The sequence below is a fragment of the Lepidochelys olivacea genome (genome assembly GCF_965140295.1).
Source record: "Lepidochelys olivacea isolate rLepOli2 genome assembly, chromosome: 27".
NCBI lineage: Eukaryota > Metazoa > Chordata > Testudines > Cheloniidae > Lepidochelys > Lepidochelys olivacea.
Window position 1 is genome coordinate 4,007,907 of NC_140437.1, and position 15,127 is coordinate 4,023,033.

Sequence of the window (15,127 nt, forward strand, 5' to 3'; positions counted from 1 at the left end):
TCTTAACCACAAGACCATCCTTTCTTCTTGCAGTCCCCTGCCTTGCTCCCTTCACACCTTTGAACTTCTCATGTTAATAAGGCAGGAATCCTTCAAAAAGCTTAAATCAATCAAAAACTGCAATTCTTTCCTTTAGCACAGGGGTGGGCAAACTTTTTGGCCCCAGGGCCACATCTGGGCATGTCTGGGTTCTTGTCAGCAAGTTAAAGTAGTATGGGCTGGATGAATGCACTATAAGGTGGGTAGAAAGCTGGCTAGATTGTCGGGCTCAACGGGTAGTGATCAATGGCTCCATGTCTAGTTGGCAGCCGGTGTCAAGTGGAGTGCCCCAGGGGTCGGTCCTGGGGCCGGTTTTGTTCAATATCTTCATTAATGATCTGGAGGATGGTGTGGATTGCACTCTCAGCAAATTTGCGGATGATACTAAACTAGGAGGAGTGGTAGATACGCTGGAGGGCAGGGATAGGATACAGAGGGACCTAGACAAATTGGAGGATTGGGCCAAAAGAAATCTGATGAGGTTCAATAGGGATAAGTGCAGGGTCCTGCACTTAGGATGGAAGAATCCAATGCACCGCTACAGACTAGGGACCGAATGGCTAGGCAGCAGTTCTGCGGAAAAGGACCTAGGGGTGACAGTGGACGAGAAGCTGGATATGAGTCAACAGTGTGCCCTTGTTGCCAAGAAGGCCAATGGCATTTTGGGATGTATAAGTAGGGGCACTGCCAGCAGATCGAGGGACGTGATCGTCCCCCTCTATTCGGCATTGGTGAGGCCTCATCTGGAGTATTGTGTCCAGTTTTGGGCCCCACACTTCAAGAAGGATGTGGATAAATTGGAGAGAGTCCAGCGAAGGGCAACAAAAATGATTAGGGGTCTGGAACACATGAGTTATGAGGAGAAGCTGAGGGAACTGGGATTGTTTAGTCTGCAGAAGAGAAGAATGAGGGGGAATTTGATAGCTGCTTTCAACTACCTGAGAGGTGGTTCCAGAGAGGATGGTTCTAGACTATTCTCAGTGGTAGAAGAGGACAGGAAAAGGAGTAATGGTCTCAAGTTGCAGTGGGGGAGGTTTAGGTTGGATATTAGGAAAAACTTTTTCACTAGGAGGGTGGTGAAACACTGGAATGCGTTACCTAGGGAGGTGGTAGAATCTCCTTCCTTAGAAGTTTTTAAGGTCAGGCTTGACAAAGCCCTGGCTGGGATGATTTAATTGGGGATTGGTCCTGCTTTGAGCAGGGGGTTGGACTAGATGACCTCCTGAGGTCCCTTCCAACCCTGATATTCTATGGAAATTGTATGGCGGGCCATGAATGCTCATGAAATTGGGGTTGGGGTGCGGGAGGGGGTGAGGGCTCCGGCTGGGGGTGTTGGCTCTGGCGTGGGCACAGAAATGAGGAGTTCAGGGTGCAGGAGGGGGCTCCGGGCTTGGGGTGAAGTCTTCGGCTGGAAGTGCAGGCTCTGGGGTGGAGCTGGGAACGAGGGATTTGGTGTGTAGGAAGGTGCTGCTCCAGGGTGGGACTGAGGGGTTCAGAGGGGATCAGGGCTGGGGGGTGGAAGGGACTCAGGGATGCAGGCTCCGGGTGGTGCTTACCTCAAGCAGCTCCTGGAAGCAGTGACATGTCCCCCCCTTTGGCTCCTGGGCGGACGTGTGGCTAGGTGGCTCTGCACGCCGCCCCACCTGACGCACCACCCCCGCAGCTCCCATTAGCCGCAAACTGCAGCCAATGGGAGCTGCAGGGGCGGCACACAGAGGGGGGACAAGCTGCTGTTTCCAGGAGACATGCAGAGCCACGGCACATGCACTCAGAGCAGTCCCCGACCCCACTCCCCAGCTGGAGCCCAGCAAGCCTCAGGCCCTGTTCCCCAGCGGGAGCTCGAGGGCCCGATTAAATCGGCTGGTGGGCCGAATATGGCCCATGGGCTGCAGTTTGCCCACCCCTAGTTTAATACCATATACCCTGTGCTCTGAATGAGGAAAGGGTCCTGTACAAAAAACAGGCCTGGTCTATACACAGTTTTTGTACTGACTTAGTAGTGATCATGTAAATAAAAACTATCATAATGCATATGCACAAGAGGCAGAAGTAAGGTTGCATACACAACCTAAATCCTGACATTTTCTAACTTTCAAGTGTTTGACTTTGAAATCCAAATAACATTCTTTTAACAGGGGAGGGTGTGTGTGTGTGTGTGTGTGTGTGTGTGTGTGTGTGTGTGTGTGTGTGTAATTCACTAGGTTTTATAAAAGGAAAAAGCTAAAAACACTAAGTGTTGCTGTAACACCTCCCCATCCCATGCAACATCACTAAGGTTTGAACCACGAACTTTCAGCACAGCTTGGGCTACCGGAATATTAGCTGGGCAGCAGGTAAAGGCAATTTATCCTGGGGAGAGGAGCAGGCCTTTGGGAAAGGAGCTCATGGCCTCACGTGGTGCACCCAAAGAGGAGGATTGGTTACAAGGCGCATATGCTAGGTCTGGAAGGGTGGGCTATCCAAAAGAGCCCAGCATGGTGGCTCTTTCCCCCAATCACAGAGAGGCTGTCTGCTCCTGAGATTCCCAGTGCAGTGTGCATTGCTGATGCTGTGGAGGCAGGTGTGGCTGACCTTTCAGAATATTCACGTTCAGTGATTTTGACATGTTGTCAAAATGTTGCTGATAACATAAGCAACAAAAAGAAAACGAACAGGAGGACTTGTGGCACCTTACAGACTAACACATTTATTTATTTGAGCATAAGCTTTTGTGGGCTACGGCCCACTTTATCGGATGCCTAGAATGGAACATATAGTAAGAAGAAATTTATACATACAGAGAACATAAAAAGGTGGAAGTAGCCATACCAACTGTAAGAGGCTAGTTAATTAAGAGGAGCTATTATCAGCAGGGGAAAAAACAACTTTTGGAGTTTCAGAGTAACAGCCGTGTTAGTCTGCCTTTGCAAAAAGAAAAGGAGGACTTGTGGCACCTTAGAGACTAACCAATTTATTTGAGCATGAGCTTTCGTGAGCTACAGCTCACTTCATCGGATGCATAGCTCACGAAAGCTCATGCTCAAATAAATTGGTTAGTCTCTAAGGTGCCACAAGTACTCCTTAACTTTTGGAGTGGTAATCAAGATCTCCCATTTCCGACAGTTGACACGAAGGTGTGAGGATACTTAACATGGGGAAATAGATTCAATTAGTGTACCAATGGTATACCATTAAGTTAGGTTTGAACAGAGACCGAGAATGGCTCGGTCATACCCTAATTGAATCTATTTCCCCATGTTAAGTATCTTCACACCTTCGTGTCAACTGTCCGAAATGGGCCATCTTGATTACCACTTCAAAAGTTGTTTTTTCCCCTGCTGATAATAGCTCCTCTTAATTAATTAGCCTCTTACAGTTGGTATGGCTACTTCCACCTTTTTATGTTCTCTGTATGTATACATTTCTTCTTACTATATGTTCCATTCTAGGCATCCAGTGAAGTGGGCTGTAGTCCACGAAAGCTTATACTCAAACAAATTTAAGTCAAGTCTCTAAGGTGCCACAAGTACTCCTTTTCTTCATGCTGATACAGACTAACACGGCTGCTACTCTGAAAAAAGAAAATGATGATCTTCCACAGCATCTCAACTAAATGCCGTGAAAGAGAAAAGGCATTTCTCAGGGCCAAGGACCATCTCCCTGTTGCATGCAAAGGTGTTGGCACTTCTTGCCCCCAAGATCTCCATTTTATAAGAAAGTATTAGAAAACCTAAATACTACTAGTTCCTTCTATAATTGAATAACGAACTGACTTAAGCAAAGAACCCCAAAGTTATAAGGCTGCCACTTTCCTCAATGCATCCCCCCCATCTATTATAACCACCATATATTTCAGTCCCCTGTGTAACGGATATGAGAATAGAGACATCACTAGGTGTTGCTATACCACCTTTAAATAAAACACCTGCATATTAAACCCATTCTCCACTTTCTACAATGACTTCCCACAGAATATCAAATCAAGTTCAAGGTTTTGGTTCTTATTTTCAAGGCACTCCCCAGTCTACATGAAGACTTCTGTTGATAATTTTGCTTCTCTGGCCCAATGGAACTCTCTACAAGAAGAAGGATAAAGCTCATCTGTGTGGGAGATGGCACTTTCGTGGGGGCTGATCCAAGACTATGAAATGAACACCCCACACAGGAACTAAGGACCATCACAAACTTCGCCTCCTTCTGCTCCCCATGCATGACATTTCCTCAGCATTGCTTTTCTAATACACAGCAACATATATATTTGAAACGACATCCTACCAAAACAAGACACTCTATGGCACATGTCTCCTCCAGGAGAAGAGATGAGAGAACACACAAAACACGACAGATGTTATGTCACTTTATGCACTACTAGAAGGCACTCGGATACTATGGTGATGAGTACAGTATAAGAGACTATATGGAACAGAATGTAGCTAAATATTTCTATGGCAACAAAAGAGCACAAAGGAGTTGCCTAGGCTTCACACCAGACGATTTGAGGAGCAAACACACACTCCAGAGCCCCAGATTTTTACCGACAAAGCTCCCTTCTTGACCAAACAAACAGAACCAAAATGATTTGATTCAGCAGAGAAATATTAACTTACACTAAAACAACTGTTACACTGACAGGGTTATCAGTTAGCTATTGGTTAGTGTACCAAGATACTAAATTCTGATTCATGTATCTCTCAGAGACACCAGATTAATATTCTCTTGGACAAAATATATGAAAGTCAACAACTAGATCTGGTATCTATAATCCAATGGGAGCACTTTAAACCAACACGACTACAAGCTTCAGGTATACTAACTATTCAAACTGCAACAGTGTGTGTAAATACAGGCAATTTCTGGTAAAGGGAAGTTTAACATGACTTCTTTAAGACATTAATTTCTGTGTTCTGCATAGAAAGGAGTTAAGAAAACGCACATGCTGCTAATAATACTTAAAATAAGTAAATCTACTAAAGAAATGTTGAAGGATAATTACGACACTTTGCTCACAAAAGCAACTGGACAATGGCAAAGTTATTCAAGTGTGAACCTGAGGCAGGTGTTCAAGGCAGAGTCAGTAAATACTCCTGTAGAATCATCATTTATATTACAAAAACAGATCACTTGAGCCATCCACTTATTACCTACATTTTCCATATTGTTCACAAATTTCAGTCAATATTTTGCCCGATGGTTCTCAACCTCTTTTGCAACATCTGAATTGAGTGTTTTCTCTCAAGCTGCTTTTGTGATCCTATTTAGCTTCTAACAGAACAGATTCTCAACTTCTGGGAGGCAGGCAGCACACTGTTCTAACCTCCTTGTCTTTGCGTTATGGTTAGTCAGCTTCACAGCACTGACTACCATGGGGAAAACTTGTTCTTCCCCCTCTACATTCAACTTAGCCTCCTCACAGTCCTCTTCTGGTTCATTCAGAATCCTCAATCTGTACTTAGTCCTCTCCTATTCAATCTCACTTAGCACGTTTCCAATGCCTCAAAATGAAAATTAGCGGGAGCCCCCTCACATTCCTATGCTGTATCTTTATGGAGAGTTGTTCCTATACTGAGTTTACTGACTAGGTATCCATTGGTCACAGGTGCTGAGTTTTATTTTTCTTGGTGAGTGCTCCACCCCGAGACCCCACCCTCATTCTGCCTCTTGCCGCCCCCACTCTGCCCCTTCCCCAAGGCTCTCTGCGCTTCCACAAGTGCTCCCACCAGCAGCCAAACAGCTGCGACTGGTGGGTGCTAAGCACCCCCTTTTTTCTCCTGTGGGGCTTGAGAGACAGAGCACCTATGGAGTCAGTGCCTATGCCATTGGTGATCTAACTTTTTCAACTAGCCCAAGTCCCTGAATCATCTCTTCCACACACATCCCTCCCACTCTCCTCTCCCAGAAAAAAAGGAGAAATGGTTTGCAATTGCCATGATGTTGCTCCTGACAAAACCACCCTTATACAATCTCTGGAGCAAAATACCTCCAGAAGACACTCTTTACGGCCAGTGCTGAAGGTGTTGCTAGGCAACTGACGAGCTCTATTCGGTCAGGTTTTTTTTTTTTAATGTTTGCTGGCTACTGGTTTGGCTAACATGCCTTTACTGTGTATAATAATGAAACCTGTTTGCCAAAAATGTGTCAACATGAGAGAGATATAGGGCTGAGGGGACAAATGCCCCTGCTGAATTTGTGTATGTATGCTGTGAACCAAACAAATGTTAAACAGTCAGCTTCATAATGTTAGTAGGTTCACAGGTGGCAGCCCTTATCATACCAGATATTTGATATATCTAAGTATGTTCTCTATTTTAAATCTAGTATTTTAAATACATAAGTTAAGAGAAGCTATATTTTAACTCTATGAAAGTCCTTTTAGGACAGTGCTCTTTGAACACTAACCATGTGAACTGTCACTTAATAGGGATATCAGATAGACATGTTTCCTTATGCAAGCAATGCTGGATTTCCTATCAGCATTACAAAAACAGTTACCAAGGCGCTGATATCTTGTAACAGTCATATAACAACTCCACTATGCAAAGTGTTGTCCTGTTTTAGGAACTTTGTGGAGAATGAGCTAACATATGGAAGAATCAGTACTACAACAGCTATAGTTAATTCTGCCACTGGCCATTGCCAAGTGTGAATTTGGAAACTCGCAGCTACTATCCATGCAGAGAAGATGCAGAATTATGCACTCTCAACTTGCTGGTTTTGAACCATGTTACAAACACAGACAAAGCCAACATACCTCAGACACACAGCACAGAAAACTGTTCTTAAAGAAACTCAGGAGGAAGGGGAGGGTGAAAATAATGTTCTGACTCTATTTGAGGAGGTATACCATTTAATGATTGGCAGAGATATTGTGACATACACCTATTCCCTACTTGGTTAACTGGAAGTCAGGGGAAGCCCTTGCTCCTATGCCTAGAATCAGACTTTTAAAAACTACATAAAAATGAAAAAGCATGTTGATAAGTATCAACTTTGCAACCTGCAGAAGTTAATCATATGGCGAGATGCACAAAGCCATCCCAGCTGATAACACATGCAAGGCCAGCCTGGCAATACGGTTAGGTTGATTAGTTAATCTTATGTGTTGCTTAGACAATGTAGAGACCACTAAAGGTGTTATGCACTTTCACCATGTGCTGTCCTGAGCCAAACCTAATGTGTCACAGGGTAGGATGCCTGTGAGAGACAGGTGTCTGTTGACACAATCCAGCCATCGTGTTTTAGGTCTTCTGGTAGGTATTTCTCATCCTGCTTTCAGTGGGTCAAAGTCGAATAGGATTCTTGCAGAGAGGTTGGTAGGCTTTCAGAGCAGATGACTGAATATTTATTTTGCTTATACTGCCACATCCTGCTCTCTAAAACGGTCTCCCAATGCTCTCATACCACTTTTTACCTCTGCCACCACTTCAGTCTTCAGTGGGCCCTTTTACTTGCCTTCTAATGGCTTCTGACACCACTGAATGTTCATAGAAGTCATCACATCTATTTCTTATTTGCCAGTTCCCCTTAACACCAAACATCTGCATGTTCCAGTCTGACAAATATTAATGTAATTTTAGAAGCTGCACAAACTACCTGTTACTAGGTAGGCAGTTAATTCCTCTCCCTCCAAAAACAAAGTCATTCACAAACCTACATCACACACACCTGTATAGTTAAGGGAGGCAGCAACTTCCACTTGCAACTTGCTAAACATGAAAATTAAACAGTGCATTTGTTTGGATACATTAGCATTTGGGGGAAATCTAAACTAGAAAAACAGCAGAAATAATCAATTTAAAAAATGAATCTGGTTTTGAATCTGTTTCTCAAATACAAACTTTTGAACTTACCCTGAAGAGATTTTCCCAATCCCTGGCCCAGCTTCCACCCATGTTTCTGGAGTAAGCGGTGTCCAATATTATCCTGACAGACAGAACAGAGAAAACAAACCAAAAATATTCCAATAATATATTCTTCCCTTCCCATTGACATTTAAACATGAGACGAGCAAGAGATTTTCTACATATGTGCATGCAAAAAAATGCTACTGAAAAGGCAACAGATGCCCAATAAAAGGGAAGACAAATGTCAAAAAATTGCTGGCTATCATTTTTCAAGGGGGACGGGGTCTTGGGGAGGGTCACTTTCTGATGGTGTTCTGGGCAACTTTTGTGCATAACATTTAAAATAAAAAAAGCAATATGGGAGAAAATAAATTGTACCAATAAAAAAAACTGACACTAAAAAGCATAAAATCAAGTTATTTATACAATCATATCCATCACCTAGACAGCACCACTTTAAGATTGTTTTTGTAAAGAAAATCTACATTGTGTTTAGTCATTTTGTTTTTGTGTCAGGCTTTTAGAATACTGAGTAAGTTGTAAGTGCAAGACTGCCCCACCACTAGAAACCAAAACACAATCATAGCAAAATCCAGGCTAGACTTGATTGGGTTTTTTTTATATATATGTATATATATAAACTAGCATGCAGCCAATATTAAACTGATAAAAACAGTGAGGTTAGTGAAACAAAAAAAAAAAAATCAATCAAATAAAATAAAATGAGCTCAAGCACAGACTGGGTGATGCATTTCACATATACTCTAACAAAAATACTAAGATGTTAGAATGAAACAGGCCTAGCAATAAGTTAACAGCAAGGAACCATTAGTGCATGTAGGGGAAACAATAAGCATAATGTCTCATCTTCCTAAAGAAAAAGAGCTATTTCATGATAAAGTAAGTTGAAAGGTATTGGTCCAGCAATAAATGTCAGCTTTTGACTGGGACTAAAGAAAAAGGGTTCATTACATTTTGCAAAAGAATCCGTCACAGAAAACGAAATACAAGAACGAACATAAGAATAGCCATACTGGGTCAAACCAATGGTCTGTCTAGCCCAGCAATCTGTCTCTGACAATGGCCAGTGCCAGACACTTCAGAGGGAATGAACCAAACAGGCAATTTATTGAGTGATCCATCCCCAGCCATCAGGGGCAGCTTCTGGAAGTCAGAGATTTAGAGACACCCAAGAGCATAGGGTTGAGTCAGTGACTATCTTGGCTAAGAGCCTACACGAACTTATCTAATTCTTTTTCGAACCCAATTATACTTTAGGCCTTCACAACATCCCCTGGCAGAGTTCCACAGGTTGACTCTCTGTTGTGTGAAGAAATACTTCCTGATGTTTGTTTTAAATCTGCTATTAATTTCATTGGGTGACCCCTGCTTCATGTGTGATGAATAGTGTGGAGAAAGTCATATTTACTCCTTTACATGATTTTACAGACCTCTAGCATATCCCCCCAGTCATCTCTTTTCTAACTGAGCAGTGCCAGTCTTTTAAATCTCTCCTCATATGGAAGCTGTGCCATACCCCTAATCATTCCATTGCCTCTCTCTGAACTTTTGCCAATTTTAATACATCTTTTTCAAGATGGGGCGACCAGAATTGCACGCAGTATTCAAGGTGTGGGTGCACCAAGGGTTTATATAGTGGCATTATGATATTTTTTCATCTAACTATCCCTTTCCTAACGGTTTCTAACATGTTAGCTTTTTTGATTGTCACAGCACATTGAGCAGATGTTTCTAGAGCTCTACCCACAATGACTCCAAGATCTCTTTCTTGAGTGGTAAAAGCTAATTTAGACCCCATCGTTTTGTATGCAGAGTTGGGATTATGTTTTCCAACGTGCATCACTTTGCATTTATCATCATTTAATGTCATGTGCCATTTTCTTGCCCAGTCACCTGGTTTAGTGAGATCTCCTTTGCAGTCAGCTTTGGACTTAACTACAGTAAAAGCTTTGTTATCCGGCATGCTGGGGAATGGTGGGTGCTGCTAAGTCAAAAATTCCGGTTAATTAAGAGGGAAGAAGTTTGGGTGCAGGAGGTGGCTCGGGGCAGGGGTGCGGAAGGGGTTTCGGGGTGCCGGATCCGGGTGGCACTCACCTCGAGCGGCTCCCCAGAAGCAGCGATTATGTTCCTGCTGCTGCTAGGCAGAGGTGTGGTCAGGCGGCTTTCCGCGCTGCTTCCACCTGCAGGCGCCACCCTCGCAGTTTCCATTGGCCACAGTTGGCCAGGGCCAATGGGAGCTGTGGAGCCAGCACTCGGGGCGGGAACAGTGCACTGAGCCCCCATGGCCGTTCCTCCACCTAGGAGCAGCAGGGACATGTCGCCGCTTTCAGAGAGCGACACAGAGTCAGGTAGGGAGCCTGCCAGCCCTGTGCCAACCGGACCCTATTGAAGATCAGAAATGCCACTTTATAGAGCTTTCTGGTTGGTAACATGCTGGATAATACAGTTTTTACTGCATCTTAAGTAATTTTGTGTTGTCTACAAACTTTGCCACCTAACCGTGTACCCCTGTTCCAGATTATCTATGAATAAACTGAACAGCACTGGTCCTGGTACAGATCCTTGGGGGACCCTAGTGACCTCTCATTCCTACCCTCTGGTTCCTATCTTTTAAACCAGTTACTGATCCACAAGGGGACCTTCCCTCTTATCCCATGACTGCTTACTTTGCTTAAGAGCCTTCAGTGAGCAGCGTTATCAAAGGCTTTCTGAAAGTCCAACTACACTATATCTACTGGATCACCCTTGTCTACATGATTGTTGTCACCCTCAAAGAATTCTAACAGATTGGTGAGGTATGATTTCCCTTTACAAAAGCCATGTTGACTCTTCCTCAGTGTATCATGTTCATCTGATAATTCTGGTTTCAGAGTAGCAGCTGTGTTAGTCTGTATCCACAAAAAGAACAGGAGTACTTGTGGCACCTTAGAGATTAATTTGTTAGTCTCTAAGGTGCCACAAGTACTCCTGTTCTTTTTATCTGATAATTCTGTTCACTATAATTTCAATCAATTTGCCTGGTACTGAAATTAGATTTACTGGCCTGTAATTTCCAGGATTGCCTAAAGAGCCTTTTTTTAAAAATGTCTTTAAACTCAACATACAGTTCATTGTCATAAATTCTTCTAGTTATGCAACCCATTACAACTCAGGATATTACAGAATATCCTGAATTGTAATGAGTTGTCTGGTTGTGACACAATGATGCATTGTATCCAAAAGTCAGCTAATAAAAATGCTACAATTTTAGTTTAATTCAGTAATGAAGTATTAAACAAAAACCCAGAAGTCAGAACAGCAGTGTTTTACACACTCATTGGTGTACATGACTGAATAATGTGAATGCCACTGGTGTATCAGACCTAAAGAGCACAAGAGTTTGAGATTTACAGTGTGCCTGGATGCATTTCCCCCTTCCACCCTACTCCCCCCCAAAATTCTAGTGACTAGAGCCCTTTTTCTTTTGCTCTGCAGGTAAAAAAAGACATTTTAGTCTCACTAACTTTTTCAAGACAAGAGTGTACAACAATGTCCTTCCCACACTATGGGGTCTCTCTATGAAGCAGTAGTTAGTTCTACATTGAAAAACGAGGAGCAGTAAGAATATGCCAAGATATAAATATTTAAATCAATATGAGTGAAAGAGAAAAACGAACAACAAATATGGTTTCCAACTATGAACACCATGGAAGAGCGTTTTAGACTTTAAGGTTTACAAGAACTTACCTGTGAGAGTAACTGCTGCAGACCATTTATGCCACAATGACAACAATTGCATGTTCCTCTTGTAAAATGGGGCCACAGATCCCCATTTTTATGGCTATTACATTGTAATTGTTCCTTCTACATGAACATATTAACTGAATCTGACAAAGGATTATGGGAATCAAATTTAAAAAGCTGATGCTGACATAAATGGCTGCATTTTTAAAGAAGGACAAGAACTGCCGTACAATAGTTTGTTAAGTGGAGATGAGACATTGTGCTGACTGAGTTGTGTCATGAATGCACTAAAATAAACAGACAGATGAAGCAGTTTGCTATTTCCAAAAGCAGTGCAAGTGGAGTGAAAGCATTTCCATACGAACCTGGCTTTAAAAACTGGGCTGTCAAAAGAACAGTTAAATGTAACACAAAGTAAGAAACTGTCCAATCACTAATGGTAGTTTTTCTTTTGCTTTGTTTTCAATTCACTGCTTGCAAGTAATGTATTTATTAAAGAAGAGTGAGAGCATAAAATAAATTTAACAAGTCAAGACCAGCAGGGAGATTCAAGAGTGGTGTTGTGACTGACACAGTGAAGAGGTAAACAAATGTTAAAGGGGGAAAAAGAAAGATTCAGAAGAGTTATACACATTAGCACCACTTTTACAAACCCACTCAAGAGGATGGTCATGTTTTTCAACTTGCAATAAACTTATATCTTACTGCATGTCAGTTCCCAGGAAAAAGGGGGCATTTTCTCCCAATAGCATTGCTTGTATATATAGCTTCTGATGTAAAATTAGTTAAACACAATGTTTGGCATCGACTAGGCAGTGAAACTGCTGGATAGTTAAAAACAGGCAGCTGCAATGGCACATTTTCTGTTGCTATTGTGAAGATAACATTCCGAAGGGTCAGGTATTCAGCGTGTAGGCCCCACTGGAATTTAAGAGATTAATGATCCCCTCCCATTTTCCATCTATCCCTTCGTTCTACATTCATTCCGTGCGACAATGGCTCTGGCTAAGGGAGGCCGGCAGGAGCGCTCTTCGCCGGTTAAATGCTGCCCTTAAAACGAGAGGTTGAATTGCACGGGTCACAGATGGGAGTGGTGCTAGTGTAGCGTTGCACTGCTATTAGCTCCTATTGGCCTCTAGAGTGAGACGCACTATTAGTCAGATCAGAATCTCTCATTCAGCAGCACAAAGCATCGCAGCCAGGCTGCTGGCTTGTGGTCGTTTTCTGGAATAATATATTAACTTTGTTCATCTCTAGAGGAAAATCCCTTTTACTTACAGAGTTCCTCCTCTTGGTGTCAAGAACTGATATTCCCTTTGAATAAATCAACCCCATTTTGTAGTAGTTCTCCTCCTTTCTGTACTTTTCTAAGCATGTGTGCCAGTTCCCAAACATGCCATTGGCCAGTCCAAGGAAACAACTCGTTCCTCAGAGCATATGCAGACATTACTCTTATAACTCACTGGCTATGCTACAAGGACCTCAGAAGTGAGAGTCACATTAAAAGCTGTCAAGTCAGCCAAGTCAACAAAATCACTCAATATGCTTTTGACTAGAATGATACAGTAGAACCCCCAGGCAATCAAGACAGTTTAGCAGGACCAGCCAGCTATGTATGCAGGAGCCATGCTATTTGTCCTCTTAACCAATGATGTGGTGTCACATAACTGTAACAGATTAGTGAATGGTTTACAGTATCTTTTCATGTGCTTTACTACTATTTTAACATTACTTTGACTCTTATACAGCACATTTCATCCCAAGATCAGAAAGCTCTAACAAAAGAGAGATCATTCACATTTTTCAGATGGAGAACTCTGGGACACAGATTAAGCATAACATTTTCAAATTGGTTTACATAATTTAGAAGCCTAAGTCTCACTGAAAGTCAATGGAACTTGTCACTTGGTTAAGCCCTTTTTGAAAATTTTATCTCAAGTGACATATCCAAGAGGACACAACTAGTCCTTGAGAGCCCACAAAACAGAACCCAGAGTTCCCAACGCAGTCTTGTACTGTAAACACTAGACAAGACGGCCTTATTTAATTACTTTTCACATGTACCAATGATACTTGATCATGCTTCCTGCAGTAAGAGTCTCCAGCAATGGCCCTGGCAGATGTAAACTGACATGTACACAAGGGAAATGACACAAAGGGTTTTGATGGCATTGTGTGAGGAATATCGTAACTAACAATTACAACAAGAAGATGTTGAACTGTTCAACTATTACAAATATGCCAAACGCTAATTTTGCCTAACACCTCCTCTCCTCCCAAAGTCCCCCCCGCCGCCCCAGAGACATTCCTTTTATACTATTAATCTGATTTCAGCATAAACAAGAACCATACATCTCTTGAGTGGCTTGTAAGCTGTGCTGACTGTGTATCAAGTTACCTATAAGCAAGGACTGGATGCCACTGGGTGAACCCATGCAAACAAAAGGTTGTAAAGATTCCCAACACAAAACCTATAGCTCACTACAGATGACAACGAAAACTAGAGAGAAAAGACAAACAGTAATGCTACACCATTCAGCTTCAAGACGCATATTATTTATAGCGCTGTCCACATATGGCTACTGCTAAATGTCAAATCAGCAGCCTTATCAGGTTATACTTTGGAACTAGTGGAGTCCACAGATCTGCACAAATATGCCATGTGACAAAAGGCAACTTCAGAAGCTATTGTAGACTTCTAGAGGAGAGGACTGAACTGTCATCTTCAGCAAGTAACACCTGGAATCTGAACCCCAGCAGAGTTTTAAAGAGCCTCCTCAGGCAACTGCGCAGAACTATATAGGAAAAGGATATTCATTAGTTCTGACAAGGACAAACTAACAAGAAGCTTAAGAGTAAGTGAATGATGTGCAGTCTCACTTCCAACCTCTGACAATGACAACTTGATTTAACTCTGACATTCTGCATACTGTGTGTAGTGGGAGAGGACAGTGGATTTTTGTGTAGGGCATGTCTATACTACAGACTTAAGTTGACCTATGTTAGGTTGACTTACAGCCACTCTCAGCTCTGTGCAGGTTCCTGCTAGGAGCCCATCTTCCCCCCCATTCCCAGCTGGGCTTTCTTGTAAATTTCACAGCTCCATATTGGAGCTGTGAAATTGACAAGACAGTCAACAGCAGATGTAAGTAAAGCAGTGTCTACACAGACACTGCCTTGCCCTAACTATATCGACGTAAGCCCTACCTCTCGCGGAGTTATGTTGGTGTAGTAGGGCACTTACATCAGCAGGACAAGGCTATAGTGTGTACATGGACATAATTAGGGCAACATAAGCGGCTTACGTTAAACTAGCTATATAGTGTAGACCAGGCTAAGACTAATACTGAACTCCTGAAGTTGTATTAGCACGACAAAAAACTAGAACTGTCTACAAGCTTCCTTAGTAAAACATTAAGGACAACAAGGATTCTAGTAAATCAGCAGCAATACTTGGTAACTGCTCAGTCCATAACCTAGAAATAGTGCACTGTCCTACAATGTTTCAAATCGAATGTGCGCAG

The 15,127-nt window shown here is 42.6% G+C and overlaps 1 protein-coding gene across 3 annotated transcripts in view; it reads right to left on the bottom strand.

The window, feature by feature from the left end:
* The window catches only part of GPATCH8 (G-patch domain containing 8), a 79,690-nt gene that overhangs the window by 31,761 nt on the left and 32,802 nt on the right, over positions 1-15,127 (bottom strand). For 2 of the 3 annotated variants that reach the window (XM_084616017.1, XM_084616018.1), the window contains exons 2-3: positions 11,969-11,986; positions 7,866-7,938 (exon numbers count right to left, since the gene is read on the bottom strand). Coding sequence is in view for 1 of the 3 variants with exons in the window: in XM_084616016.1 (XP_084472142.1) it covers positions 7,866-7,938 (73 nt within the window). In the remaining 2 variants the exon portion in view is untranslated. The remainder of the gene's footprint in view (positions 1-7,865; positions 7,939-11,968; positions 11,987-15,127) is intronic. The other variant, XM_084616016.1, reaches the window with a different exon arrangement.